The sequence below is a fragment of the Salmo salar genome, chromosome 02, assembly GCF_965601325.2.
Source record: "Salmo salar chromosome 02, fSalSal1, whole genome shotgun sequence".
NCBI classification, from domain to species: Eukaryota; Metazoa; Chordata; class Actinopteri; order Salmoniformes; family Salmonidae; genus Salmo; species Salmo salar.
This window is the reverse complement of record NC_138292.1, coordinates 29,783,227-29,810,433: the sequence shown is the minus strand read 5'-3', so window position 1 is coordinate 29,810,433 and position 27,207 is coordinate 29,783,227. Positions and strand designations below refer to the sequence as shown.

General features: G+C 41.3%; 1 protein-coding gene across 1 annotated transcript; it reads right to left on the bottom strand.

Annotated features, from left to right (window-relative positions):
• Positions 1–374: 374 nt before the first annotated feature.
• On the bottom strand, positions 375–27,207 carry LOC106579373 (sodium- and chloride-dependent transporter XTRP3). Its single transcript, XM_045701676.2, has 12 exons — positions 27,021–27,207; positions 25,968–26,253; positions 20,197–20,337; positions 18,097–18,188; positions 17,574–17,801; positions 10,977–11,087; positions 8,567–8,808; positions 7,778–7,940; positions 6,529–6,733; positions 5,427–5,586; positions 4,589–4,754; positions 375–4,362 (listed from the first exon to the last, which is right to left on the bottom strand). The coding sequence occupies exons 2-12, from the start codon at positions 26,092–26,094 to the stop codon at positions 4,195–4,197; spliced, it is 1,803 nt and encodes a 600-aa protein (XP_045557632.2). The 5' UTR covers positions 26,095–26,253; positions 27,021–27,207; the 3' UTR covers positions 375–4,194.

Genomic DNA, 27,207 nt, shown 5'->3' with positions numbered 1-27,207 from the left:
GTAAAAGGGATGAATTGGTCCTCCTTTCTTTTTGACTTTCCTGTTGATATTACCCTTTGGGTTGTTCCACAAAAATAGTGACTTTTGGGTAGTGTTATTTTGTCAAAAAAACATATTTCACCTAATATTATAATTCTGTCATGAGGAGCACACATTCCAATTCCCTATTCAAGAGGTCAAATTAATAAAAAAATGGCAATTAAAGTAACAGGGTTGACAATTTTATCTTAAATCAGCCATAACCCCCTGCAAGCTTAACAAAAAATAACTTGAAACATTTCTTGCCCATCAATGTGTAACATGCTCGAAGTTTTATGCTCAACGCTAACAGTTTTCTACCACAAAACAACAGAAAATGACCAAAAACCGTAGAACCAGTTTATAATTATTTTTTATTTAACCTTTATTTAACTAGACAAGTCAGTTAAGAACAATATCTTATTTAAAATGACGGCCTACACCGGACAAACCCGGATGACGCTGGGCCAATTGTGTACCGCCCTATGGGACTCCCAATCACGGCCGGTTGTGATACAGCCTGGATTCAAACCAGGGTGTCTGTAGTGACACCTCTAGCACTGAGATGCAGTGCCTTAGACCGCTGCACCACTCGGGGAATGCTGAGCCACTCGGGACCGCTGCACAACTAGAAATAGTTTCAGCATATTAACATTTGTCTAGTTTACATAAACAGGCTTGACCTTAAAATGTGGGACAAACGTAAATTAATCACTAATGCAAGAAAATATATATATAAGTCAGAAAAACATGACGTGGATCATGACAAAATGTAGATTTTTGGCACCTTAGCGAGTCTTTATTCATATAAAAAAATAGGATATATTACATTTTCCATGTGATTTGTATTAAAGGGCACTTCATTTAATATAGCAGGCTTTAAAATGTCTACTTAAATATCAAAGAGGTGCAAAAGGCACTCTATTTGTAGAACGACCCCGTTATATTCAGCCCTAAACCTCAGCTCACTAGGTTGAAGACAAGACTACATTCCAGTCTTAGACAGAGAAAAAAAGTGCTTAACTTCAGACAAACACGCTATTTAATGCAGGTGGTTCTCGGATGGCCCATGTCTATCCCATAGAAATATAATCTCATGCTATACTGGACAAAAATATAAACGTAACATGTAAAGTGTTGGTCCCATGTTTCATGAGCTGAAATAAAAGATCCCAGATATTTTCCATACGCACAAAAAGCTTAAGTCTCTCAAATGTTGTGCTCAAATTTGTTTACATCACTGTTAGTGAGAATTTCTCCTTTGCCAAGATAATCCACCCACCTGACAGGTGTGGCATATCAATAAGCTGATTAAACAGCATGATCATTACACAGGTGGACCTTGTGCTGGGGACAATAAAAGGCCACTCTAAAATGTGCAGTTTTGTCTCACAACACAATGTCACAGATGTCTCAAGTTTTGAGGGAGCATGCAATTGGTATGCTGCCTGCAGGAATGTCCACCAAAGCTGTTGCCAGAGAATTTAATGTCCATTTCTCTACCATAAGCCGCATCCAATGCCGTTTTATAGAATTTGGCATGTAGGTTCAATGGGCCTCACACCCACCGACCACGTGTAGCCACGCTAGCCCAGGACCTCCACATCTGTCTTCTTCACTTGCGGGATCGTCTGAGGCGGTGCTGAGGAGTATTTCTGACTGTAATAAAGCCCTTTTGTGGGGAAAAACTCATTCTGATTGGCTGGGCCTGGTTCCCCAGTGGCTGGGCCTGGCTCCCAAGTGGTGAGCCTATACCCTCCCAGGCCCACCCATGGCTGTGTCCTTGCCCAGTCATATGAAATCCAAAGATTAGGGCCTAATTTATTTATTTCAATTGACTGATTTCCTTATATGAACTGTAACTCAGTAAAATCTTTGAAATTGTTGCATGTTGCGTTTATATTTTTGTGGTCTATACATATAATGGTATTATAAAGTACATAGCTTGTCAAACCAAGCACTTAAAAAAAAAATCCAGATTTCATAGCATTGAAATATGTCATCCTTGCTGGATACCAGCAAGTAGGACTGAATGAAATGGCTGGTTTGCAACAGGCTGGCTGCTGTATGTGTGTGTGTGTATCTTGTTCACTCATACCAATGGTTCAAATGTCTTCATGTCTTTAATAATTTCACCATAGAAAATACTACTTAGAAAACATGAACACACCATTGTGGTACTACAGTTAAAATAATAATTGTTCACACCAATACTTGGTTCACACTAACACCAACCTGTATTAAACATAGTGTGCAAATATATTTGTACTGTTTCCATCACTGTACAGGGGCACAACTTTGATTTTAGAATGTTTTTCTTTTTTAATCCAGTTGGATAAACACTCCAAACAGCCTACCTGACCGCTCGGAGGCCTCTGCATGGTCCTAAAGCACACCGTTGCCTCAATTTTTATCACATTCCAATGATAAAACCAGCGGGGGACAAAAATGCAATTTCAGAATGTAGGGGGGACCTGTCCCCCCGGCCCAGTGAAAGTTGCGCCCCTGTTATTATAAATGGATGGTTTCAAATTGTTCACATGAAAAATGCTCACAGTATTACAACATGTTTGGCAATTGTTTCTGTGCAAACCCATACATTTGCCTGTAAAAAGAGTAGGTCTACATTGTATTTTGTGCTCGTGAATATGCACAGCACATTGGTGCATAGCCATTGGGCTGTATCCTACGTCCAGTTCATATGGATTCTATGACAGCAGTGCAACACTACAATACTTTCTAATTAGAAGAGCACAGAAACTTTCACACGTTCAGGAGGTGAAACGCTCTGGAATGTTGCAGAAAGAAATGCTTCCTATAGAGCTGACATGATTTCCTATTCTAATTGACAGAGAACAAGTGTCTGTTCTACAGAATATATATCTATCTGAACATTCTGTTACATTGCACCCCACTGAGTATGATCCTGGTAAGAAGTCACTGATGGTGGATTGACAGCAAAGCCCATAGGTATAGATATGGTCATGGTCCTGGTCATAGAGATTTGTTCGTGTTATGTGAAATTATCAGTATGTTTGCAAACACTATATCACATACAGCTATTGCTACAAGTTGTTCTTGGTCATTTGACACCAGTCAGACTGTATTCAGTCATAACCGAGTCAGACAAAGGTCTGCTTGTACATCCAGGCACTCAACATATCTCACAACTCATTGAGTAATCTACAGAATATCTACAGTAAACCAATGGGATACAACATACTTCACCATACTGACATTTAAGGGAAAAAATATCTTAAAGATTTTGTGGAGCTTTAAATAAAGAGGGTTGACACACTGTCCCAAAAATCTGCTACTGAAAGCTAAACATTAAAGGTCCAATGCAGTCATTTTTATCTCAATATCATATAATTTATGGGTTACAATTAAGTACCCTACTGTGATTGTTTTCATTTAAAATGGTCAAAAAGAAACCAAAATAGCTTCTTAGCAAAGAGCAATTTCTCAAGCAAGAATTATGCTGGGACTGTCTTGGAGAGGTCTGAGTGGGGAGGGGAAAACGGAAAACTAGCTGTTATATGCAGAAGTTTGGAACTCTTATTGGTCTATTAACTAATTTACCACATGGTGATGTCATCAGGCAGGCCTAAGCTCCATCCCACCAAACAGCTCTTACACTAAAAGGGATTATAATAATTTTCCCAATATCACAGTATTATTCCAACCTCATAGCCTGGAAATATGTATAAAACACAGGAAATCGTGTTTTTTACTGCACTGGGCCTTTAAACAATGCAATAAACCATTGACAAGATGATTTGTTTGTTTTTCACTTCTGAAATATTTTGGATGTAGTTCTAAGCCCTGCTCAGAACCACAACTACAAAATACAAAAGTTCACTATTATCACCCAGTAAGTGTTAGATGCCAAAGTACGACTAGGCCTAATGCTAGGTACAGATCTGCCAGTCTGTCCACCAGCAGCACAGTGGCAGAGCCAGCCTGCCCCGGGGGGAGAAAAAGGGCCTTTGGTTTGTGGTGTGGCATGAACCACCGCACCAGGAGGGTGAGGTACCGTTCTGTTAAGACAACCATGATACGGACAGTAGGCTGTCGATCAGTCGATCCTATAACTAGCGTGTCCAGTCAGTCTCAGAGCCGTAATGTAGCAGCTCTGCCTTGTGTCACTCCGTCTGTCAACCAATACGTCGGTCTTTACGCTGACACAGTGCTGACAGTGCGCTCTCTCTTCCCACTGGCCAGGTTCCTCCTCTTCCAGTAGGTGTAGAGGGCCGTCAAAGGGATACAGCAGACAGAGGAGGCTAGGAGGAGGCCGATGAAGGCTTGGGCGTAGGGAGGATACTCCGTCACCACAGACTTCCCCTGGAGGAGTGGGAAGACAACAGGACAGGCAGAGATCAACATTGTATCTGGGTGCAGCATATTCTGTTCCAGTGATTTTCTTTCATTCATGCATGACTGGTACAATCAAATCTCCCTTTGGGGATTAATAAAGTACAATCTCATTTTACCCGTTTTTTGGGCTGAGTGCTTGTTAGTGTAATGACAGGGTTATTGATAAGATATTGGAGATAAAGAGAGGCTTTACCAGTTCTTTGTTCCAGGCCTGGTATGTGGGCGTTCCTCCCTGGATATAGTTGACGATGTAGAAGATGAATAGTGCAATGAGGAGGATGGGACTGACTCCTGCCAACATGATCTTCCAGTACCAGTTAAGACGATGACCTAACATGTCTTCTACATCCTTCTCAAACCTGGAGAGGGAAAGGTTGCAGGAGCATTGACATGATGACTATGTCCATTAAGGCAGCCCCCCGCACCGCTCTGATTCAGAGGGGTTGAATGTGGAAGACACATTTTGGTTGAATACATTCAGCTGTGCAACTGACTAGGTATCCCCTTTCCCTTCCTAAAATACTTTCATATATTTTGGATGGGCAAAAGACAACCATGGTATTTTAGTTTAAACATTCATTTGACATTCAAAGGAAATTGCTTATATGCTTCATAAGCCATTTTGCTTTTAATAAACAGTACAAGCCCAACTTAAAAAACTACAGTACAGCCAAGTCAAAAGCCTGAGAGAAGAGTGAAAGGAATGTGAGGTATTTGTGGATGATTATGCTGAGTGTTGTTTGGCATTACTGGACACAATACAGCTTTTATGAGGTACTTTAAAGACTTAACTCTACTGGCTGCAAACAACTGCAGTAGGGCTACACATTCTCAAGTAGAAACTGTTTCAAATAATGTCAGCTCAACTATTGTTTCTTGGAGAAAAGGTACTGTATGACAAGATGTGTTAGTTTTTCTGATTTCGAACAGCAATGGTGATGATGCTTAGAAAGCTTCTGAAATGAGCCATTCTTCATTGTCAATATTGCACACACACACACACGCACACACACACACACACACACACACACCTTTTGATGCCATATATGTAGCAGACGGTGATAACTTCAATGAGGACGATGAAGAGCAGAGAGAAGGTGGCTCCATAGTCGTTGAACATGGTGAACCAGTAGTTCCCAGAACGGGTGGTGAAGCCCAGGCCAAGCAGCAGGCAGAATAGACACACCAGACCTACAGGATATGACAACACACCTGTTAGTCTCACACACACCAAACCTAGAGGATTGGCCCACTCAGCCTAGTCCAAGCTTATCTCTGTCCTGGCCACCCAATGGTTGAACCAGCTTCCCCTGATGTTAGTACAGCAGAGTCCCTACCCATTACCCATCTTCTGAAAACCTCTCTCATCAAATAGTATCTTAAATAAGATAATAAATAAGACATAAAAAAAACGTACTTACTACGCCGGTGTTATGTAGTTATCTCACCTAGCCATTTTAAGATGAATGCACTAACTGTAAGTCACTCTGGATAAGAGCATCTGCTAAATGACTAAAATGTAAAATTTAGGATGGGACAACACACACCTAACTCAAGCAGCAGGCAGAACAGACACACCAACCTAAGGACAAGACACACCCGGGTCCACCCTAAACCTAGCTTCATGTTCACACCTTAGCTCAATTCTTACCCTCAACCACAACCCTAAACCTAGCTTCATGTTCACACCTTAGCTCAATTCTTACCCTCAACCACAACCCTAAACCTAGCTTCATGTTCACACCTTAGCTCAATTCTTACCCTCAACCACAACCCTAAACCTAGCTTCATGTTCACACCTTAGCTCAATTCTTACCCTCAACCACAACCCTAAACCTAGCTTCATGTAGACACCTTAGCTCAATTCTTACCCTCAACCACAACCCTACACCTAGCTTCACGACCACACCTTAGCTCAATTCTTACCCTCAACCACAACCCTAAACCTAGCTTCACGACCACACCTTAGCTCAATTCTTACCCTCAACCACAACCCTAAACCTAGCTTCATGTTCACACCTTAGCTCAATTCTTACCCTCAACCACAACCCTAAACCTAGCTTCACGACCACACCTTAGCTCAACCCTAACCCCCTCTTCCCCCCCTTACCCTCATCACCCCTTCTCTCTCACCATTGAGTGTTTTGGTGCTCATGTAGCGGTTGATGAACTTCAAGTCACTGAGGGGGGTGATGACGGCGATGACGTTGCCCAGCATACTGCCCATGCCCAGCAGCAGCAGCATGATGAAGTAGAGCACAGACCACAGCTGAGACACGGGCATGTTCTTAATGGCCTCACTGTACACTATGAAGGCCAGGCCTGTACCCTCAACAGCCTGGGAGGAGAGAGAGAGGGAGAGTGAGAGAGAGAGAGCAGAGCGACGAGAGAGCACGAGAGAGAGAGAGTTTAGTGGATATTCAGTCCTGCATAGTGCAAAAGTGTCTGAAGTCAGTATTACATTTTTTGCTTTCCTCCATTTGAAAGTTAAGTGGGATGGTTTATTAAAGACAAAATGGAAAATACAGAAGAGCGTTGAAAATTAAATATTAACATTAATTGTAACTGCAACAGCCAATGATATTTGCCACATCTCACTACCACAGAGTCAAATAAAGTTGTATAGGTGACATTGAACTATGACTAAAATATTAAAGATTTATAGAATGGTGAGTGAAGTTATTATTGCCTCACAGTAAAATCCATTTATTTTGTTGCTACATGATAACATATTGTCAGGAAACCAGAGGTATGTTGTTAGATTAAGGGCTCGTGTCACAACTTCCGCCGAAGTCAGTCCCTCTCCTTGTTCGGGCGGCGTTCGGCGGTACCGGCTTTCTAGCCACCACCGATCCACTTTTCATTTTCCATTTGTTCTGTCTTTGTCTTACACACCTGGCTTCACTCAACCAATTACTTGTTTATTATTTAACCCTCTGATTCCCATGTTGTGTTTGTGAGTGATTGTTTATCGTAATTCGGTCTGTCTTTGTGGGCTCGTGATGTTACTTTGTAAATTTGTCTTTTTGAGTTAAAGTACGTTGATTACTCATATCTGCTGTCCTGCGCCTGACTCTCTACACCAGCTACACACAGGACCCTTACAGCTCGATTCAATCCATATTGCGGAAGTTCTGAGCTATAGTGCAAAAATGTTAAGGTAAGATCAGATTGAGCCGACTTATGCAGCATTTACCCTGAATGCAGTCTCTGCGAATGCTGGAACATTGAAATTTAAAGGCAATCTCGCTATATCGCAGAACTTCCACGATTCAGATTGAATCGAGCCCTAAGAGAAGTAGCAAATTAAGTTGTCTTATCAGTATTTTGCACAAGTTTTCCTATTATTTCCTATTATTTGAGTTGTGTCATCATGACCTACCGTGTCTAGTTCAGCCTCTAGGTCACAGGTCTCCAGCCTACCTCCCAGATTGGCAAACTGTTCTGGGTGTGTCCTGTTCAGCTCAGCGATCCAGTGGTTGACATTCTCCAGACTGATGGTGTCCTCTGATAGATCAAAGGTGTTCAGGAGCAGCAGTCGCACCCTGGGAGAAGAAAATAAATGTCAGTGTTCTGAAAAGGCAAGTGGTGTAGCGCAGTTTCTCTGAAAACTGTTTTTTTTTAGGTGGGGGCAGGGGGCCAGGTAACTTCCTGCAATTCTACACATTTTGCCATGGGGCAGAGAAATGTGCAGTTTTAAAGCAAATTTCCTGCTATTCTATGCATTTTGCCATGAGGTTGAGAGACAATTTAGCAGTTTTATAGCTAATTTTCTGTAATTCTAGACATTTTGCCATGGCTTATGACATTTATACATTTTTGGGTTGGGACCTCCAGCCCTTTCCAGTGGCTGCATGCTATGCCACTGGAAAGGGCATTTCTGATCTGAATCATACAGTATATCTAGCCCCTTATACAATTCCTCTCATTGCTGATCTAGATTTCAATGCCTTCCCCAGACTAAGCACCTGCCATTTCTTCCATTTGTATGTCTGCAGAAACTGCTACAGTCTACAGACGTTAAATTCATTGCATATGTTTGACCTAGAATTGTTTACGTTTGTACTGGCTGAGTGCTGCTGAGTGGTGTCACCTACCCCTCTGAGTTGAAAGTTCAATGCCAAAGTCAATGAGACAACCAACCAGACCGTGACCCCACCCAGGGCCTCACCTCTCCAGGCAGCTCTCGTAGTTGAAGGTGGCCTTAAAGCCATAGATGGAGAAGGTGACGATACTGGCGAAGATGGAGGTGCTACTGTTGACCATGGACACGACGATGGCCTGCTTCTGAAAGTTGTTGTTGTACTGGTTGTAGCTGGCAAAGGCGATGAGGGATCCAAAGCCCAGGCCCAGAGAGAAGAAGATCTGAGTGGCCGCATTGATCCACGTAGTGGGGTTAGCCAGCTGTTCCATCTAAGACAGCAAACACACACACACACATATTAGTAAAGCATATTAGTAGCACACACACATAGTGGCAAGAAAAAGTATGTTAACCCTTTGGAATTACCTGGACTTCTGCATAAATTTGATTTGATCTTCATATAAGTCCCAACAATAGACAAACAGTCTGCTTAAACTAATAAAACACAAACAATTATACATTTTCATGTCTTTATTGAACACACTAAACTTTCACAGAGCAGGGTGGGAAAAGTATGTGAACCCTTGGATTTAATAATTGGTTGGCAGCAATAACCTCAACCAAACGTTTTCTGTAGTTGCGGATCAGACCTGCACAACGGTCAGGAGGAATTTTTGACCATTCCTCTTTACAAAACTGTTTCAGTTCAGCAATATTATTGGTGTCTGGTGTGAACCGCTTTGAGGTCATGCCACAGCATCTCAATTGGGTTGAGGTCAGGACTGACTGGGCCACTCCAGAAGGTGCATTTTCTTCTGTTGAAGCCATTCTGTTGTTGATTTACTTCTGTGTTTTGGGTCATTGTCCTGTTGCATCACCCAACTCCTGTTGAGCTTCAATTGGCGGACAGAGACTTACATTCTCCTGCAAAATGTCTTGCTAAACTTGGGAATTTTTCCGTCGACGATAGCAAGCTCTCCAGGGCCTGAGGCAGCTCCAAACCATGATGCTCCCTTCACCATACTTTACAGTTGGATGAGGTTTTGATGTTGGTGTACTGTGCATTTTTGTTCTCCACACAGTGTTGTGTGTTCCTTCCTAACAACTCAACTGTAGTTTCATCTGTCCACAGAATATTTTGCCAGTAGCGCTGTGAAACATCCAGATGCTCTTTTGCGAACTTCAGTGGCTTCTTCCGTGATTTCCTCCCATGAACACCATTCTTGTTTAGTGTGTTACGTATCGTAGACTCGTTAACAAAGATGCTAGCATGTTCTAGAGATTTCTGTAAGTCTTTAGCTGACACTCTAGGATTCTTAACCTCATTGAGCATTCTGCGCTGTGCTCTTGCAGTCATCTTTGCAGGATGGCCACTCCTAGGGAGCGGAGCAACAGTGCTGAACTTTCTCCATTTTATAGACAATTTGTCTTACCGTGGACTGATGAACATCAAGGCTTTTAGAGTTTTGTAACCCTTTCCAGCTTTATGCAAGTCAACAATTCTTAATCTTGGGTCTTCTGAGATCTCTTTTGTTCAAGGCATGGTTCATTCAGGCAAAAATGTTTGATGCCCATATGAATAACCCCTATGATGTAACTGGAATGATGAGATAGATGTTCTTTTATGTTTTTGTTTTATTATTTCACTGCCATACTGTGTTCGATCTTGTCTAGCCATCTTGTCGCAAGAGGACCACAATGGAAATAAGTCCCAGACTTTGTGTTATCCTCGATGATTTTATTCATGTGCATGTATGGCTTAAGTTTTATGTGTGCTTGTTTATTTTTTTTTTAAATGGACGAATTAATGAACTAAATACTTCTTGTGAATAGCAAACTCAAATGTTGTGAGTTTTTTGATAGGGCATGGCAGCCCTAACCAACATCTCCAATCTCATCTCAATGATTGTACTCAAGGTTAGCTGACTCCAATTAGCTTTTGGAGAAGTCATTGGCCTAGGGGTTCACATACTTTTTCCAACCTACACTGTGAATGTCTAAATGATGGGTTCAATATAGACAAGAAAAATACAATACTTGTGTGTTAGTTTAAGCACACTGTGTTTGTCTGTTGTGATGAAGATCAGATCTAATTTTATGACCAACTTATGCAGAAATCCAGATAATTTCTAAGGGTTCACATACTTTTTCTTGCCACTGTATGTAAAGCAGGATTAAACAGAACAGAACAATGTACATGAGCTACCATACCTTGGGTGTGAAAACGTAGATCTTCTGCATCTCGTCTATGCCGCTCTGTCTTTGCTCATCCATATATTTATATGTACACATTCTTATTCCATCCTTTTACTTAGATTTGTGTAGATTTGTGTGTATTAGGTAGTTGTTGTAAAATTGTTAGATATTGCTGCACTGTCGGAACTAGAAGCACAAGCATTTCACTACACTTGCAATAACATCTGCTAACCATGTGTATGTGAACAAAGTGTATTGTATTTGATCAATAATGTTCTTTCATTCATCTAATCATTCATACCTTGGGTGTGAACATGTACTTCACACCGTTGATGGCTCCGTGAAGGGTGACCCCACGGATGAGGTAGATGATGAGGACCAGGTAGGGGAATGTGGCTGTGAAGTACACCACCTAGAGGGCAGAAACAGCAGGGGGATTCAGGGTCAAAGTTCAACTATGCTGCACTGATTGCCTGTTTTCTAACAGATTTGGCCCACTTGTCCCACGGTTTTATAACATTGCTCGCTGAATATACTGTGACGTTGTAGGTGAAAGTGAACGTTTGTGTATATCTTTCCATCAATTGATAACGATGTTATTACTTTTCTATTATTTATCTCTGTACTGTTGGGAAGGGCCTGTAAGAAAGCATTTCACTGTTAATCTACACATGTTGCTTACGAAGCATGCAATGATTAAAATGTGATTTGATTTATTTTGATGAACCTCTTTTAGGTTCTCCTGTGTGCACGCACTTGCACGTTATAATAAACATCATAGGCAGCTCGTGAGTTTCAAGTTTGGGGAAGCTTACAATTTATCCTACCATTTCTACCTATCTGCGTGCCAGTTATTCTTCGTGGAACAGTTTCATTTAAATCTCCTTCCAGACTCACATTAAGTATCTCCAATCCAAAATAAAATCTAGAATCGGCTTCCTATTTAGCATCAAAGCATCCTTCACTCATGCTGCCAAACATACCCTCGTAAAACTGACTATCCTACTGATCCTTGACTTTGGCGATGTCATTTACAAAATAGCCTCCAACACTACTCAGCAAATTAGATGCAGTCTATCACAGTGCCATCCATTTTGTCACCAAAGCCCCATATACTACCCACCACTGCAACATGTATGCTCTCGTTGGCTGGCCCTCGCTTCATATGTCGCCAAACCCACTGGCTCCAGGTCATCTATAAGTCTTTGCTAGGTAAAGCCCCACCTTCTCAGCTCACTGGTCACCATAGCAGTACCCACCCGTAGCACACGCTTCAGCAGGTATATTTCACTGGTCACCCCCAAAGCAAATTCCTACTTTGGCCGCCTTTCCTTCCAGTTCTCTGCTGCTAATGACTGGAACGAATTGCAAAAAAATAAAATAAAAAATAAAAAATAAAATAAAAATCCACTGAATCTGGCGACTCACATCTCCCTCACTAACTTTAAGCATCAGCTCACAGATCATTCCACCTGTACATAGCCCATCTGTAAATAGCCCATCCAACAACCTCATCCCCATATTGTTATTATACATTTTTTTTTCTCCTTTGCACCCCAGTATCTCTACTTGCACATTCATCTTCTGCACATCTATCACTCCAGTGTTTAATTATTCAATTGTAATTACTTCGCCACTATGGCCTATTTATTGCCTTACCTCCCTAATCTTACCTCATTTGCACACACTGTATATAGATTTTTTTTATTGTGTTATTGACTGTACGTTTGTTTATTCCATGTGCAACTCTGTGTTGTTGTTTGTGCCGCACTGCTTTGCTTTACCTTGGCCAGGTCGCAGTTGTAAATGAGAACTTGTTCTCAAATGGCCTACCTGGTTAAATAAAGGTGAAAAAAAAAAATGTTTCTCAAAATTACTATCACATGGTTAATCAGAAAAATCTGAATTAAAATGATAAAAATCTCAACGAATGCAAGAGCACCAGCCTTGGACACATTGATACACTCTGATTCATTGGCGGCTAAAGAAATTAGCACATGGAACTCGGAGATGGCCAATGCAGCAGTAGGCCTATAACTTTCATCGTCAACTAAATAAAATGGGCTTAACAAATTAAAACAGTAGAAAATATCATGATATAAATTCAGTTTTTTTTCCAATCGCATTAATCTCTCTGCATCCCTTTCTATCTGTCTTGACTTGAGCTATTGCTAGTGAAGTGCAACATTGTATCAACTCAGCAGGTTGGCGTGCTCAGATGTGTGCGCTCCCTCCATGTTATGACAGAGAAACCATACACATGCTCATTTCTCACATGGGGCACTCCAAACAAAATACATAGGAAAAAAATTGCAAAACTCCTAAATAAACCAAAACTTGTTTCTCACAAGTGTAGCAGATTGTGAACTCTGCAAACAATGTTTCTACTCCAAGAATGAGAACAGTAAATTACTGTGATACATGAATTAACAGAAATGTATGTAACTGTTGGGGTTCATTTCCTTGTCAATCATTGGCTCATTGGTGAAATTAGCATTATGACAATATCTTTAATTAAATCATTCAAAAACCTTTAATGCAATTGCAGACAGAAGTTGACACCAGGAACATAGCATGCATGTTTCCGAGTAAATTCTGCAAAATATAAGAGGTCCCAAGTTATTTTATTAAACCTGAAGTCCAGCCCTAGTGATGTCACTGCCTACATCATTATCTTCTACTCATGAGACCAAAACCATGCCTACGCAACACTAAAACTCTTGTTTATATAGCTATCTAAAAGCTTAGCAGTAAATGTCCAAGTTGCTTTATAGTGGAATGTCTGACTAATCTCTTAACTCTTACACTCCCCTGCAGAGTTCTGTCTTCACAGTCACATATTTCTCAGACAGTTTCTTCATAAGAGGCAGAGAGCCTAGAAAAGTACTGTGGAACAATATTAAACCTCTTATTTATATATAGTTAATATGTAGTCTAGGACCCTATAAATGTGAGGGAGGGGTCTTATAACCCCTCCCCTTCTATTAATACAACATAAGCATAATCAATTATTATAAAACATCAAACATTTGGTACAGCCCCTATCGTAACCCCTAGGTGAACCTCTTTCATAAACAAATGACGGGATTAACGGCACCTTGACTAGGCCTACTTGTTACATACTGTATGTAATGGGGAATTGATCAAAATAAACAAAGGGAAAACAATTCACACAAAACAATGAATGTGCAAGAATTGTTGGGAGACATTGGAGCACATTATTGAAAGCTGAGTGCATGTATTCTGGAGAGAGACGCAGACGCCCATATTTTCGCCACACACGTCCCCTTATTCTTGTCTCAACATTTTCAATTATACTCAAGACACATTACCTTCACACATTTTAGATGCCTTTCACGGACATACGCAACTCAATAATCAGCTAGGCCTACAGTGGCCTGCGAAAGTTTTCATCCCCCTTGGCATTGTTCCTATTTTGTTGCCTTACAACCTGGAATAATTTTTTTGGGGGGGGGTTTGTGTCATTTTATTTACACAACATGCCTACCACCTTGAAGATGCAAAATATATTTTGGGGTGAAACAATCAAGAAATAAGACAAAACCAGAAAACTTGAGCGTGTATAACTATTCACCTCCCCAAAGTCAATACTTTGTAGAGCCACCTTCTGCAGCAACTACAGCTGCAAGTTCCACTGGATATCATAAGGTGAATGCACCAATTTGTAAGTCGCTCTGGATAAGAGCGTCTGCTAAATGACGTAAATGTAAAATGTAAATGTAAGTCTCTTGGGGTATGTCTCTATAAGCTTGGCACATCTAGCCACTGGGATTTTTGGCCATTCTTCAAAGCAAAACTGCTCCAGCTCCTTCAAGTTGGATGGGTTCTGCTCGTGTACAGTAATCTTTAAGTCGTACCACAGATTTTCAATTGGATTGAGGTCTGGGCTTTGACTAGGCCATTCCAAGACATTTAAATGTTTCCCCTTAAACCACTTGAGTATTGCTTTAGCAGCATAATTAGGGTCATTGTCCTGCTGGAAGGTGAACCTCCATCCCAGTGTCAAATCTCTGGAAGACAAACAGGTTTCCCTCAAGAAGTTCCCTGTATTTAGCGCCATCCATCCTTCTTTCAATTCTGACCAGTTTCCCAGTCCCGGCCGATGAAAAACATCCCCACAGCATGATGCTGCCACCACCACCATGCTTCACTGTGGGGATGGTGTTCTCGGGGTGATGAGAGGTGTCGGGTTTGCGCCAGACATAGCATTTTCCTTGATGGCCAAAAAGCTACATTTTAGTCTCATCTGACCAGAGTACCTTCTTCCATATGTTTGGGGAGTCTCCACAAGCCTTTTGGTGAACACCAAACATGTTTTCTTATTTTTTTCTTTAAGCAATGGCTTTTTCTGGCCACTCTCCCATAAAGCCCAGCTCTGTGGAGTGTACGGCTTAAAGTGATCCTATGGACAGATACTCCAATCTCCGCTGTGGAGCTTTGCAGCTCCTTCAGGGTTATCTTTGGTCTCTTTGTTGCCTCTGATTAATGCCCTCCTTGCCTGGTCCATGAGTTTTGGTGGGTGGCCCTCTCTTGGCAGGTTTGTTGTGGTGCCATATTCTTTCAATTTTTTAATAATGGATTTAACAGTGCTCCGAGGGATGTTCAAAGTTTCAGATATTTTTGCATAACCCGACCCTGATCTGTACCTGACCTGTTTGGAGAGCTCCTTGGTCTTCATGGTGCCGCTTGCTTGGTGGTGCCCCTTGCTTAGTGACGTTTCAGACACTGGGGCCTTTCAGAACAGGTGTATATATACTGAGATCATGTGACAAATCATGTGACACAGATTGCACACAGGTGGACTTTGTTTAACTAATTATGTGACTTCTGAAGGTAATTGGTTGCACCAGATGTTATTTAGGGGCTTCATAGCAAAGGGGGTACATATGCACGCACCACTTTTCCATATTTAATTTTTTAGAATTTTTAGAATTTTTTCATTTCACTTCACCAATTTGGACTATTTTGTGTATGTCCATTACATGCAATCCAAATAAAAATCAATTTAAAGTACAGGTTGTAATTCAACAAAATAGGAAAAACACCTTTTCAAAAATACTTTTGCAAGGCACTGTATTGCCATGCGCGCTGCCAAAATTGCTGGCTTCCCAAATAGGCATAGGCCTACACACTTGTGATTTGAAACAATCCACAGATAGATAAAAAAAAAACATGAAGAACTTAATGATCCTCCGTGGCTAAGTCAAGCTCTCTGGTAAAGTATTTTGAATGATTGTATTTAGACAGGAGTAATTGTGTAATTTTGGCAAAACATCAATTTACTTTAGGGGAAGCCAGCATCTGAACAGTGCACTGTGCACCTGCCAACTTTCCTTTCTAATTCGCAAGTGGCTGAAATCAGAGATTTGTATATAATGACGAGATTCAAATTTCTCCACCCTAACAATACGAGTCGTTCTGCAGGCTACAAGCTTAGGTCTGCATATTATGCCTATAGAAACGCATTGGACTTATTCAGGACAGATTTTGGCGAGAATGAGCCCCCTGGATAAGCGTGTCTGCTAAATGACAAAAATGTAAAAATGTAAATGTAAAAATGTAGCAGATGTATCTGATGCTGTCTGGCCAGAAAAAGTAAGGCATACCATACTCCTTTTGTCCAGAGAGCATCAGATACATGGTCTACACATAAGGAGACAGAGGGGTGCTGTTTCACTCGCTCGGATGCTTTATCTGAGATTGATGCGTCTTTGTGTCTGTGCGCATCTCGGTCAAATAAATTATTAATATTTCAATATTTCATTTGGACGGGCAAGGAGGTACGGCAGGGCGAGCCAGGCTCCCTAGGGCCCGCCCATAACACCAGTTCTGCCATGAATCCACTGTGAACAGCAGACTAGAAAACAGTTCTCTGTCTGTGACACAGTATCCTTTGCTTTCACCCTGGCTTGTCTCCTCAGAGACTCCCACTCTACATAGTTATGTAATGAAGTAGGCTAAGGTTTTCAAAATTCACTCTCTCAGCTGATGTTTTCCTCAGTTCAGTAAAGATCCATTGGATCTGCTTCCCCTACCCCTTCCCCTGCCCCATAATTCTGAGTTGGCAAACTCTGCAGCCACAAACTTTGACTGTTTTATTCGCAATGCCTTGATGGATAACTATCTGACCATATAGAATATTGAACTGTTTGTACCTTGTCTCGCCATTACGAATAACTTTCTTAACCCTTTCCTTTGTTATCGAGGTCACCTCTCAGCTGACTGTTTTCCTCTGCTCAGTAAAAATACAGGTAACTGCCAAAATAAAGGAAACACTTGACTAAATGAGGGATACAAAGTATACTGAAAGCAGTTGAGTTAATTAAGCAATTTACATCCTATCATGCTTAGGGTCATGTATAAAAATGCTGGGCAGGCCATTATTTTGGCCACCATGGCTATGCCCCCATAGGATGACAATGCCCCCATCCACAGGGCATGAGGTGGCACTGAATAGTTTGATGAGCATGAAAACTATGTAAACCATATACCATGGCTGTCTCAGTCACCAGATCTCAACCCAATTGAACACTTATGGGAGATTCTGGAGCGGTGCCTACAACAGCGTTTTCACCACCAGCAACAAAACACCAAATTATGGAATTTCTTGTGGAAGAATGGTGTTGCATCCCTCCGATAGATTCTATAAGTGTCTGGAACTCTATGTCAAGGTGCATTGACGCTGTTCTGGCTCGTGGTGGCCCAATAACCTATTAAGACACTTTATGTTGGTGTTTCCTTTATTTTGGCAGTTGCCTGTATGACACAGGAGACGATAGTGACCCATGTCCACTAGATCTTCAGCTAGCATGACATAAGGGTACCATAACTGTCTTGACCCTGTCCATCATTACCAAGCTGATCTCTGACCTCTCACCTTCCCGGTGGACTTGACCCCCTTGACGATGAACAGGTAGACAATCATCCAGGCCAGCAGGAGGCAGAGCGCCTGTCCCATGTGAATCCCTCCGTTCTCCTCAATGGACCCAGAGATGTCCAAGGTCTCTCTGTAGAAGAAGTACTGTGTGGGCGTGGCCCGCTCACACTCCTCCACATGGCCAGTCAGGTTGCTGTTAACCGGGCACTCTGCCCATGGCAGGATCGACTGGAGCAGAGTGGGAGGAAACAGCACAGGTCAGGTCAGGCACAGGACATTACAGATAGCACTAGAGCAATGAACTGCATCTTCTAAGATTCCAAACAAAACAGTCTGCACAGGACCAGTAGTGTGTCCTCAAAGCTGAGGGAGCCTGTTGATACACCTTGTAATAAGATTGTAACAAGTTATTGAAGATGGTCTACATTTTATGATTGCATCATACATTTGAATGGAGGTCAAATACTTTGAGTTGCTCTATTGAAAATAAAGATCATTTTGCCATTGTGAGACTGGAACTAACCTGAAATGAATGAAAGAGGTACCAGAAACTCCATGCATTGATGACGTTGTAATAGAGGCATAGGTACATGGAGGTCACAACACTGGCCAGACCTGGAACCAGCAGAGAGACGAACAGATACATTTAAACTATAAGCAGATATCTCATTTGCGTCTTTGATAAGGATACTTTTATTAGGTTGTTGAAATACATTTGCAATGTTGGGAAGAAGTAAACTACATGTAGTTCAACTAGTAATTTAATTACTAGTTACAGTAGCTTACATTTTAGGGGTGTCCCCATAGCAGAACTCTTTTTGGTTCCAGGTTGAACCCTTTTAAGTTCCAGGTAGAACCCTCCAGTTAATTACTTTGTTGCCATGTAGCGGAGTAGTTAACTACACAAACTACATTTTTTGCAAAAAGAATAGACAATATGTAGGCAATACTTTCCTTTCTTTTTCAGAGTCAGACCTGCCTAATTCTCACTTGAAGCAGTTTTTTTAATAAGCTAAATTACACATTTTGTTAACATATGACCCCAAAGTGATCTGTTCTTGCAATTTGAAGTCAATGACATTTTAGATTTACATATGATCATTTGTATGTAGTGAACTACTTTTTCAAAGTAACTTTAGTTAAGTAAACTATATTTTTCTTCCAGTGTGAAGTAATTGGTAGCTTAAACTATAAACTATATTTTTAGAGAGCTTCCCCAACACTGTACATTTGACACAAAAGTACTGGCCTAAATGTAACAAAACCATATATTTAAATGTGTGTAATGTGATCAATTAAAGGCAAATGTATGTACTTTATGCAATGGCAGTGTGCACCCATACATGTGTAGCACTCTATGTGCAGTGTCCACTGTCCCCAAAAATATTATTAAAAGTAATAAAGAAAAAAATGATATACACCTACTCATTCAAGGGTTATTTTTTACTATTTTCTACATTGTAGAATAATAGTGCAGACATCAAAACTGTGAAATAACACACATGGAATCATGTAGTAACCAAAAAAAGTGTTAAACAAATCAAAATATATTTTATTTTTGAGATTCTTCAAAGTGGCCATCCATTGCCTTGATGACAGCTTTGTAGACTCTTGGCATTCTCTCAACCAGATTGATGAGGTAGTCACCTGGAATGCATTTCAATTAACAGGTGTGTCTTGTTAAAAGTTAATTTGTGGATTTTTTTGTGGAAGGGATGATCTCCGCATGTGTGGTTCCCACCGTGAAGCATGGAGGATGAGGTGTGGGGGTGCTTTGCTTGTGACACTGTCTGTGACTTATTTAGAATTCATGGCACACTTAACCAGCATCGCCTTCCCATCTGGTTTGTGCTTAGTGGGACTATCATTTGTTTTTCAACAGGACAGTGACCCAAAACACACCTCCAGGCTGTGTAAGGGCTATTTGACCAAGAAGGAGAGTGATGGAGTGCTGCATCAGATGACCTGACCTCCACAATCACCTGACCTCAACCCAATTGAGATAGTTTGGGATGAGTTGGACTGCAGGGTGAAGGAAAAGCAACCAACAAGTGCTCAGCATATGTGGGAACTCCTTCAAGACTGTTGGAAAAGCATTCCAGGTGAAGATAGTTGAGAGAATGCCAAGAGTGTGCAAAGTTGTCATCAAGACAAAGGTTGGCTACTTTGAATATTTGATTTAATACTTCTTTGGTTACTACATGATTCCATATGTGTTATTTCATAGTTTTGATTTCTTCACTATTATAGTGTTCACTAGTGTGCTCCCTCTCCGGCCTCTAGGTCATCAGGCTGCTCGTTATGGCGCACACCTGTCATCATCGTTACGCGCACCTACGCGTCATTAGACTCACCTGGACTCCATCACCTCCCTTATTACCTTCCATATATATATGTCCCTCCCTTTGGTTCCTTCCCCAGGCGTTATTGTTTCTGTTCCAGTGTCATGTGTGTGTTGTTCGTGTTACTTGTTTTATGTTGCGTTTATTTATTAAAAACACTCACTCCCTGAACTTGCTTCCCAACTCTCAGCGCACATCGTTACAGTAGAAAATAGTAACAAAAACCCTTGAATGAGTCGGTGTGTCCAAACTTCGACTGGTACTGTATATTCAGTACTCACCCACTCCCCCCAGATAGGGGCTAATAGCTCTCCATGCTCCAATGCTGCCCAGACGCATCTTCTGGCCAATGGCTAACTCCATGTAGAACAGGGGTACCCCCAACAGGACCAGCATAAGCAGGTATGGGATCAGGAACCCACCTGTGGACAGAAAAAGGACACACATACAGTATATTTGGCCATTCAAAAGACCTGCAGTAGCAGAGACAACACACACATGATCTATAAGGTGATGCACTGAGCTTCAGATTCATATGACACCCAGAAAATGTGTTCTCATTCTTAATAGTTCTATTTCATTTACATAATGAATGTGGCCTCGGTCCTTGTATTCTGTTGCATATTTCTTCTCCCTATATATTAATGGAAAGGGAGCAGTGCAGTGCAGTGCTTCCTTCATTATTCTTTGATCAAGGGTCTAACATCTAAACAAAGCTTTATTCATGTTTCTACTGGGTTCTGTTCTCTCTGACTTTCTCAGTATTCATGGCAATCACAAAAAAACAGTCTGGCCTGGGTCACCCCGTGAACTGAAAGCAAAGGGACCTGTCTACTGTGATTTCCAGTCTGCTAATCTGAGTCGTCGACAGTAATTACAGTAAGCAGGCAGTGGAGCAGAGAGTGAAGGGGGCAGGGGGTGAGGAGGGACAGGGGAGCAGGGGGACATGCTCAGTGACACAAACACAAAGTCAAAGCGAGTTTAGAGAAGGGTCAGCCACTGGAACCATTTTGGGATTCATTAATTCACTCATCCATCCATCCGTCCATTTATTATTTAATTCATTCATTCAGTGGGTGAACATAGTGGTATTAAAAAGCATGTCATTGTCCCTAATTTAGCAGTTAGATGGAAGATTCCATGCTTCTAGCTCTCAGATTCTTCATGCTACCTTCCTTTGACTGTAATGAACCCTTGTGAATGAGTGTTCACACAGAAACAGCTTGTATAATCGGATAAGGATTAGACGGAAGTTGAAATAGTTGGATATATTGAAATAAATAGCTTTTCCTGTACTGTAATCTCGGATTCCTCAAGTTGTTGCACAAGAAAAACACGATTGTAAAATTATGATGTGATGTGTATCAGGTGATTATTTACACTATGACAAATAATTTTTTGAACACTGTCAAATAAATAATGCACAACGCAATGATAACATAATATAGAACTCAGGGGGGGCCTCAATATGTATTATGTAAGACCCCTAACCTCTAATGTCCCATCTTTCTGTTTTACGTTGTGGTCTGTTAACAATGAGAGGGACATGAGATTTTATAGGCTTTTTGGGACCTCCTGTCATTTGTCCACGCTCATGATGTACTGTTTGTTCGACATGTCATTTTGATTACTGTATGCTTGAATTCCTGTCATTAGGTGTAAGCCTGCTGTAGATTATTAGTATTGAATAGCTTCTCCTAAACCAGAGCCTCATAGGGGTATGCAAGGATAGAGCAATTCACAAGGTAGAATATTTCATACCATTTCATGAGGTAATTCAAGTGTATTTTTCTTCCGTCATCTTATCTCTGTCAGTGTCAAGTTGGTGGGGCATTGCCTTAAAGTTACTGTCCAGGGTTTCCAGAATTCAATTAAATATGACCTATAATTGAACTTTAGTTCCAAAACGCTATATCCCCACATTTTTCATATGTGTTTTTTCACCCAAAAATTATTACTTACCTTCATCCGTGTGTAAAATATTACTGTTGTCAGATTTTCTATTCATAGATTTTTGATGTATATTCAAATGTTTTTGTTTTTTGCAAAACACTATGTATCCATTGTTTAGCTGGAATGGAATGTTCGTATCCTGTATATATGACAGTGATATATGGCTGTCTCACCTACCTTAATGCACTAACTGCCACAATGGATAAGATAAGAGCATCTGCTAAATGACTAAAATGTCAAATGTAAATATTTTACATACAGATCTCACATTACTATAGCGATTCATTTTTTATTAAAAAAATTATAATATTGATTTTACAAATGTATAATTTGTACAGTTCTTTAATAAACATTTTGTTGTGTAAAACCCAGCAGTAGTACTTATCTCAAGTTTTGCAAAAAAACATGATTATTTGTTTCTCTGAAATGAAACCATTAAGTGATTTTAAACAAATACATGTCTGTCAATGATCAAGCCCATGCCCTGATTAGTTGGTGAAATAACACACTAATCTCTTTCACAAGTTCTTTAAACAATAAGACCTAATTTACCAACATTTCTGAAAACATATATATAGCATTTTGGAAGGAACCTCTTCAATTACTTACAATATGAGTGAAACAGTTTTCCTTCCAAAAATTGTAATTAGGCATGTTAAAAGCAGCTTTTCTGTGTCGGAATGGTGTGGACCAGTGGAGGCTGCTGAGGGGAGGATGGCTCATAATAATGTCTGGAACGGAGCAAATGGAATGGCATTTGATACCAGTCAACTTATTCCACTCCAGCCATTACCACGAGCCCGTCCTCCCCAATTAAGGTGCCACCAACCTCCTGTGGTGTGGGCATACCCCAACAGAATGTTGTGGGTGTATACCGGTCATTAAAAATATTAATGCGAGTAGACCACTGATTGGCCAGCTCATGCTCCTCTAGACCGTTGATTGGTCAGCTCATCCTCCTCCGTAGTATGAAATCATACACCACAAACCGATGCTGGCACTAAGATCGCACTCAAACGCACTCAACACGCTGTATATGGCCATAAGCAAACAAGAAAATCCACCTCCAGAAAGGGCGCTTCTTGTGGCTGGGGATTTGAATGCAGGGAAACTTAGTTTTGACTAAGTTTTTTCCATCATGTGACCTGTGCAACTACAGTCAACAAAACTCTAGGTCACCTTTACTCCACACATAGAAACACATTCAAGACTCTCCCTTGCCCTCCCTATGGCAAATCTGACCACAACTCTATCCTCCAGATTCCTGCTTACAAGCGAAAACTCAAACAGGAAGTAACAGTGATTCACTCAATACAGAAGTGGTCCGATGAAGTGGATGCTAAGCTACAGGCTGCTTCGCAAGCACAGACTGGAGTTTGTTCAGGGACTCATCCGATAACATTGAGGAGTTTACCACATCAGTCACCGGCTTCATTAATAAGTGCATCAACAACGTCGTCCCCACAGTGACCGTAGGTACATATCCCAACCAAAAGCCATGGCTAACAGGCAACATCCGCACTGAGCTAAAGGCTAGAGCTGTCGCTTTCAAGAAGCGGGACACTAATCCAGACGCTTATAAGAAATCCCGCTACAACATCTGATGAGCCATCAAATAGGCCAAGTGTCAATACAGGATCAAATCCTACTCCGTTGGCTCTGACACTCGTCAGATGTGGCAGGGTTTGCAAACTATCAAGGATTACAAAGGGAAACCCAGCGTGAGCTGCTTAGTGACACGAGCCTACCAGCAAGCTAAATGCCTTCTATGCTCACTTCGAAGCAAGCAACACTGAACCAGTCATGACAGCATCACTGTGTTCTCGCTCTCCATAGGCGATGTGAGTAGGACCTTAAAACAGGCTAACGTTCAAAAAGCTGAGCGTTCAACACCATAGAGCCTTAATAAGCTCCCTCTGAAACTGGACTCCAGGTGGTGAGGGTAGGCAACAACACATCCGCCACACTGACCCTCAACACGGGGGCCCCTCAGGAGTGAGTGCTTAGTCCCCTCCTGTACTCCCACGACTGCATGGCCGCGCATGACTCCAACACCTTCATTAAGTTTGCTGACGACACGACGGTGATAGGCCTGATCCCCAATAATGATGAGACTGCCTATAGAGAGAAGGTCAGTGACCTGGCAGTATGGTGCCAAGACAACAACCTCAAAAATGAGCTGATCGTGGACTACAGGAAACGTAGGGCTGAGCATGCCCCCATCCACATCGAAGTGGCTGTAGTGGAGCGGGTCAAAAGTTTAAAGTTCCTCTGTGTCCACATCACTAAGGAATTAAGATGGTTCAACACAGCAGACAATGCCTCTTCCCTCTCAGGAGTCTGAAAAGATTTGGCATGGGCCCTCAGATCCTCAAAAGGTTCTATAGCTGCACAATTGAGAGCATCTTGACTGGCTGCATCACCGTTTGGTATTGTAACTGCTTAGCATCTGACCGCAAGGCCCTGTAGAAGGTAGTGCTTACGGCCCAGTATATCACTGGGGACAAGCTTCCTGCCATCTATACCAGGTGGTGTCAGAAGAACGCCCTCAAAATTGTCAAAGACTCCAGCCACCCAAGTCACAGACTGTTCCCTCTGCTACCGCACGGCAAGCGGTACCAATGCATCAAGTCTGGAAGCAACAGGACCCTGCTTCTACCCCCAAGCCATAGGACTACTAAATAGTTAACCAAATAGCTACCCAGACTATCTGCACTGACCCTCTTTTTACTAACTATTTTGACTCATCACATACACTGCTGTTACTGTTTATGATCTATCCTGTTGCTTAGTCACTTTACCCCTACCTATATCTATCGTAATTACCTCGTAACCCTGCACATCGACTCGGCACTGGTACCTAGTGTATATAGCCAAGTTATCATTATTCATTGTGTATTTATTCCTTGTATATTACTCTGCATTGTTGGGAACGGCCTGTAAGCATGTCACCTTTAGACTACACCTGTTGTTTACGTAGCATGTGACATTTTCTGTGGTTGATTTGATTGATTTGAAATAGCCAACATTTTTTAAACTGTCTGTTTGAGATACACGTTTGGGTTTTTAAAGTGTAAATTATTCAATATAATGCTTTGGACACAAATACGAGTATATGATGAGACAACAATATTATTTGGGTATGAGTTAACAGAATATTAACTTTTACATTTTTTTTGCTACTGGACAGTTACATTAAGGCAATAACTCTACAATAATAAATACAGAACAACTATACTAGCATACCACACCTGTAATTATGGATTGGACATATTAGCTTTAAAGCAACCAAGGCATCAAAGAGTCTTGTATGTGAACATTTTCTAGGAATCTATAAATAGAACACAACACCTGTTGACTGTTAGGCTACTAATTGTAAAACTTTGCAATCAGTTGAGCCCATTAAAAGCAAAAGCAAATGTTGATCCATTGTTATTCTGTGACAAACAACTGGGCGCGTTAAGGGTTAAAATGGGCTCTGTATCAATTCAAACCTTAGAGCGGAAAGTATTTTTATGCGTGCGCTTTTGAAAGCTCCTTTATGTATGCGCTTTGGTGCATGCATTACCCTCTGTTTTTGAGTGGACTAACTGTTCTCAGTGACTTATGGGAGGAATATGAATTGAACTAACTACTAAGTGAGATCATTTAAAAAAAAAAAATCTTTTCAAATGTCCTGCACCATTAACCTTTAGAGGAAGAAAACAAAAGGCTGCACAGTAACACCTTCACTCACTACAAATGTTTAACAAGGTGACTGACGCTAACCAATATAGTAATCGTTCCGATTCCCTGTCATTAATAAACTGAAAACGTTTCACCCAGGGTAAAAGAATAACTAACCCATTCTACAACCGCACAAGATCAGTGCTCCATTGCGCATGGATAAAGGTGAATAAATTGGACACTGACTGGCTCTTCATATAGCCTACATTACCACTTTTAATCAGTAAACACTAATTGTATTCATTCATTTTACACAGCGTCAAATATTGCAGTTCGATATTTAATCAAACTGTAGGCCTAAATGTACAATATATTATAGATGAAACCCTAAATTAGGCTATGCGCTGCACCTAAACAAATAAATATTGCTTACCTCCGCCATGCATTTGACACAAGTATGGAAAACGCCACACATTTCCCAGTCCAACCGCGTATGATACACACGCCAGGACAAATTGCATGGGATTGTCCCACTCTGCTCTTGCGGTGTCCTTCCCCATCGTTGAGTCCTGAGCACACAATCAAGCCAATGTTCAGGTCCGGTCGAGTCGGTGCGGTGTCTGTGGACAACCTTGACAGTCAGCAAGCCTACGTCTGAAGTACCGGGAGTGTGGATGGCACTCCTGTCTGGATAATAGAACAAATCTAATGACAGCGTCCTATGAGAAACAGGGAAAGTGTGTCAACAGGAGGCTGCTCGAGTCAGACACATTTGCAATGGTTGAAGAAATAGCTTGGAGTTTATAGAACGCTTGCCCATTCTAATTAGGTCCCCCTACTTGAGAGGGAGGGCCTAACGTTTTAATGGGTAGGCATAGGCTAGAGAGTTTACATAACCCAGGTGAATGTTTGATTTTCCCAGCTCTTCTTAAAAACCTGAGTTTATAAGTCTCTCATAGAGACGGTGGACCATCGCCAATACCTTTTATATTCCTTAGGGTAGGCTTCAGATAGCATGTGTTTGCTTTTGTACAATGGACTTCACAGTACAAGATTCAGTGCTGGAAATAATGTATTTATTTTCCTTTTTACTGTTCATACAATTTGAAATATAGTACTGGAGTCAGATGTGCAAAAACAGCACAACCAGTGTTAAGGTGTCAATGATTCAAATAGTTTTTCCTGTAAGAAGTCAATCAGTAAGGCACATTCTTCTACCTAAAAAAGGGACATTTCATTACAGTTTTAGTGCATTTAAATTAAAAAGCAATGCAAATTAAAAAAAGAATCGTGAGAGATGAGCAAAAAACAAAGTGTGAATATACAGCATCACACACAGTGACGATACAGTACAAATAAAGGATGAAAGATAGACCCAAAAGAAAGGAGAACGGAGACAATCAGAGAGAGAGAGAGAGGATGTCCTCCAGGGGTATATCCTCGCAGACCTTGTGTCTAGCTGCAGATTTCCCTGAAACCCACTCACCTTGCCACCATGCATCCACTGATGCAGGAGGGTTCAGAGTCCAGACAGGCAAGGGTCACAACCGGGAGGACTAGCAAAAACAGAGTGAAGGAAAAAGCAGGCGACCAGAATAACACGCCGGTTGACTTGAGGAACTGGCAACAGACAAGCAGGGAACACAGGAATAAGTACCCACGGACTAATGAGG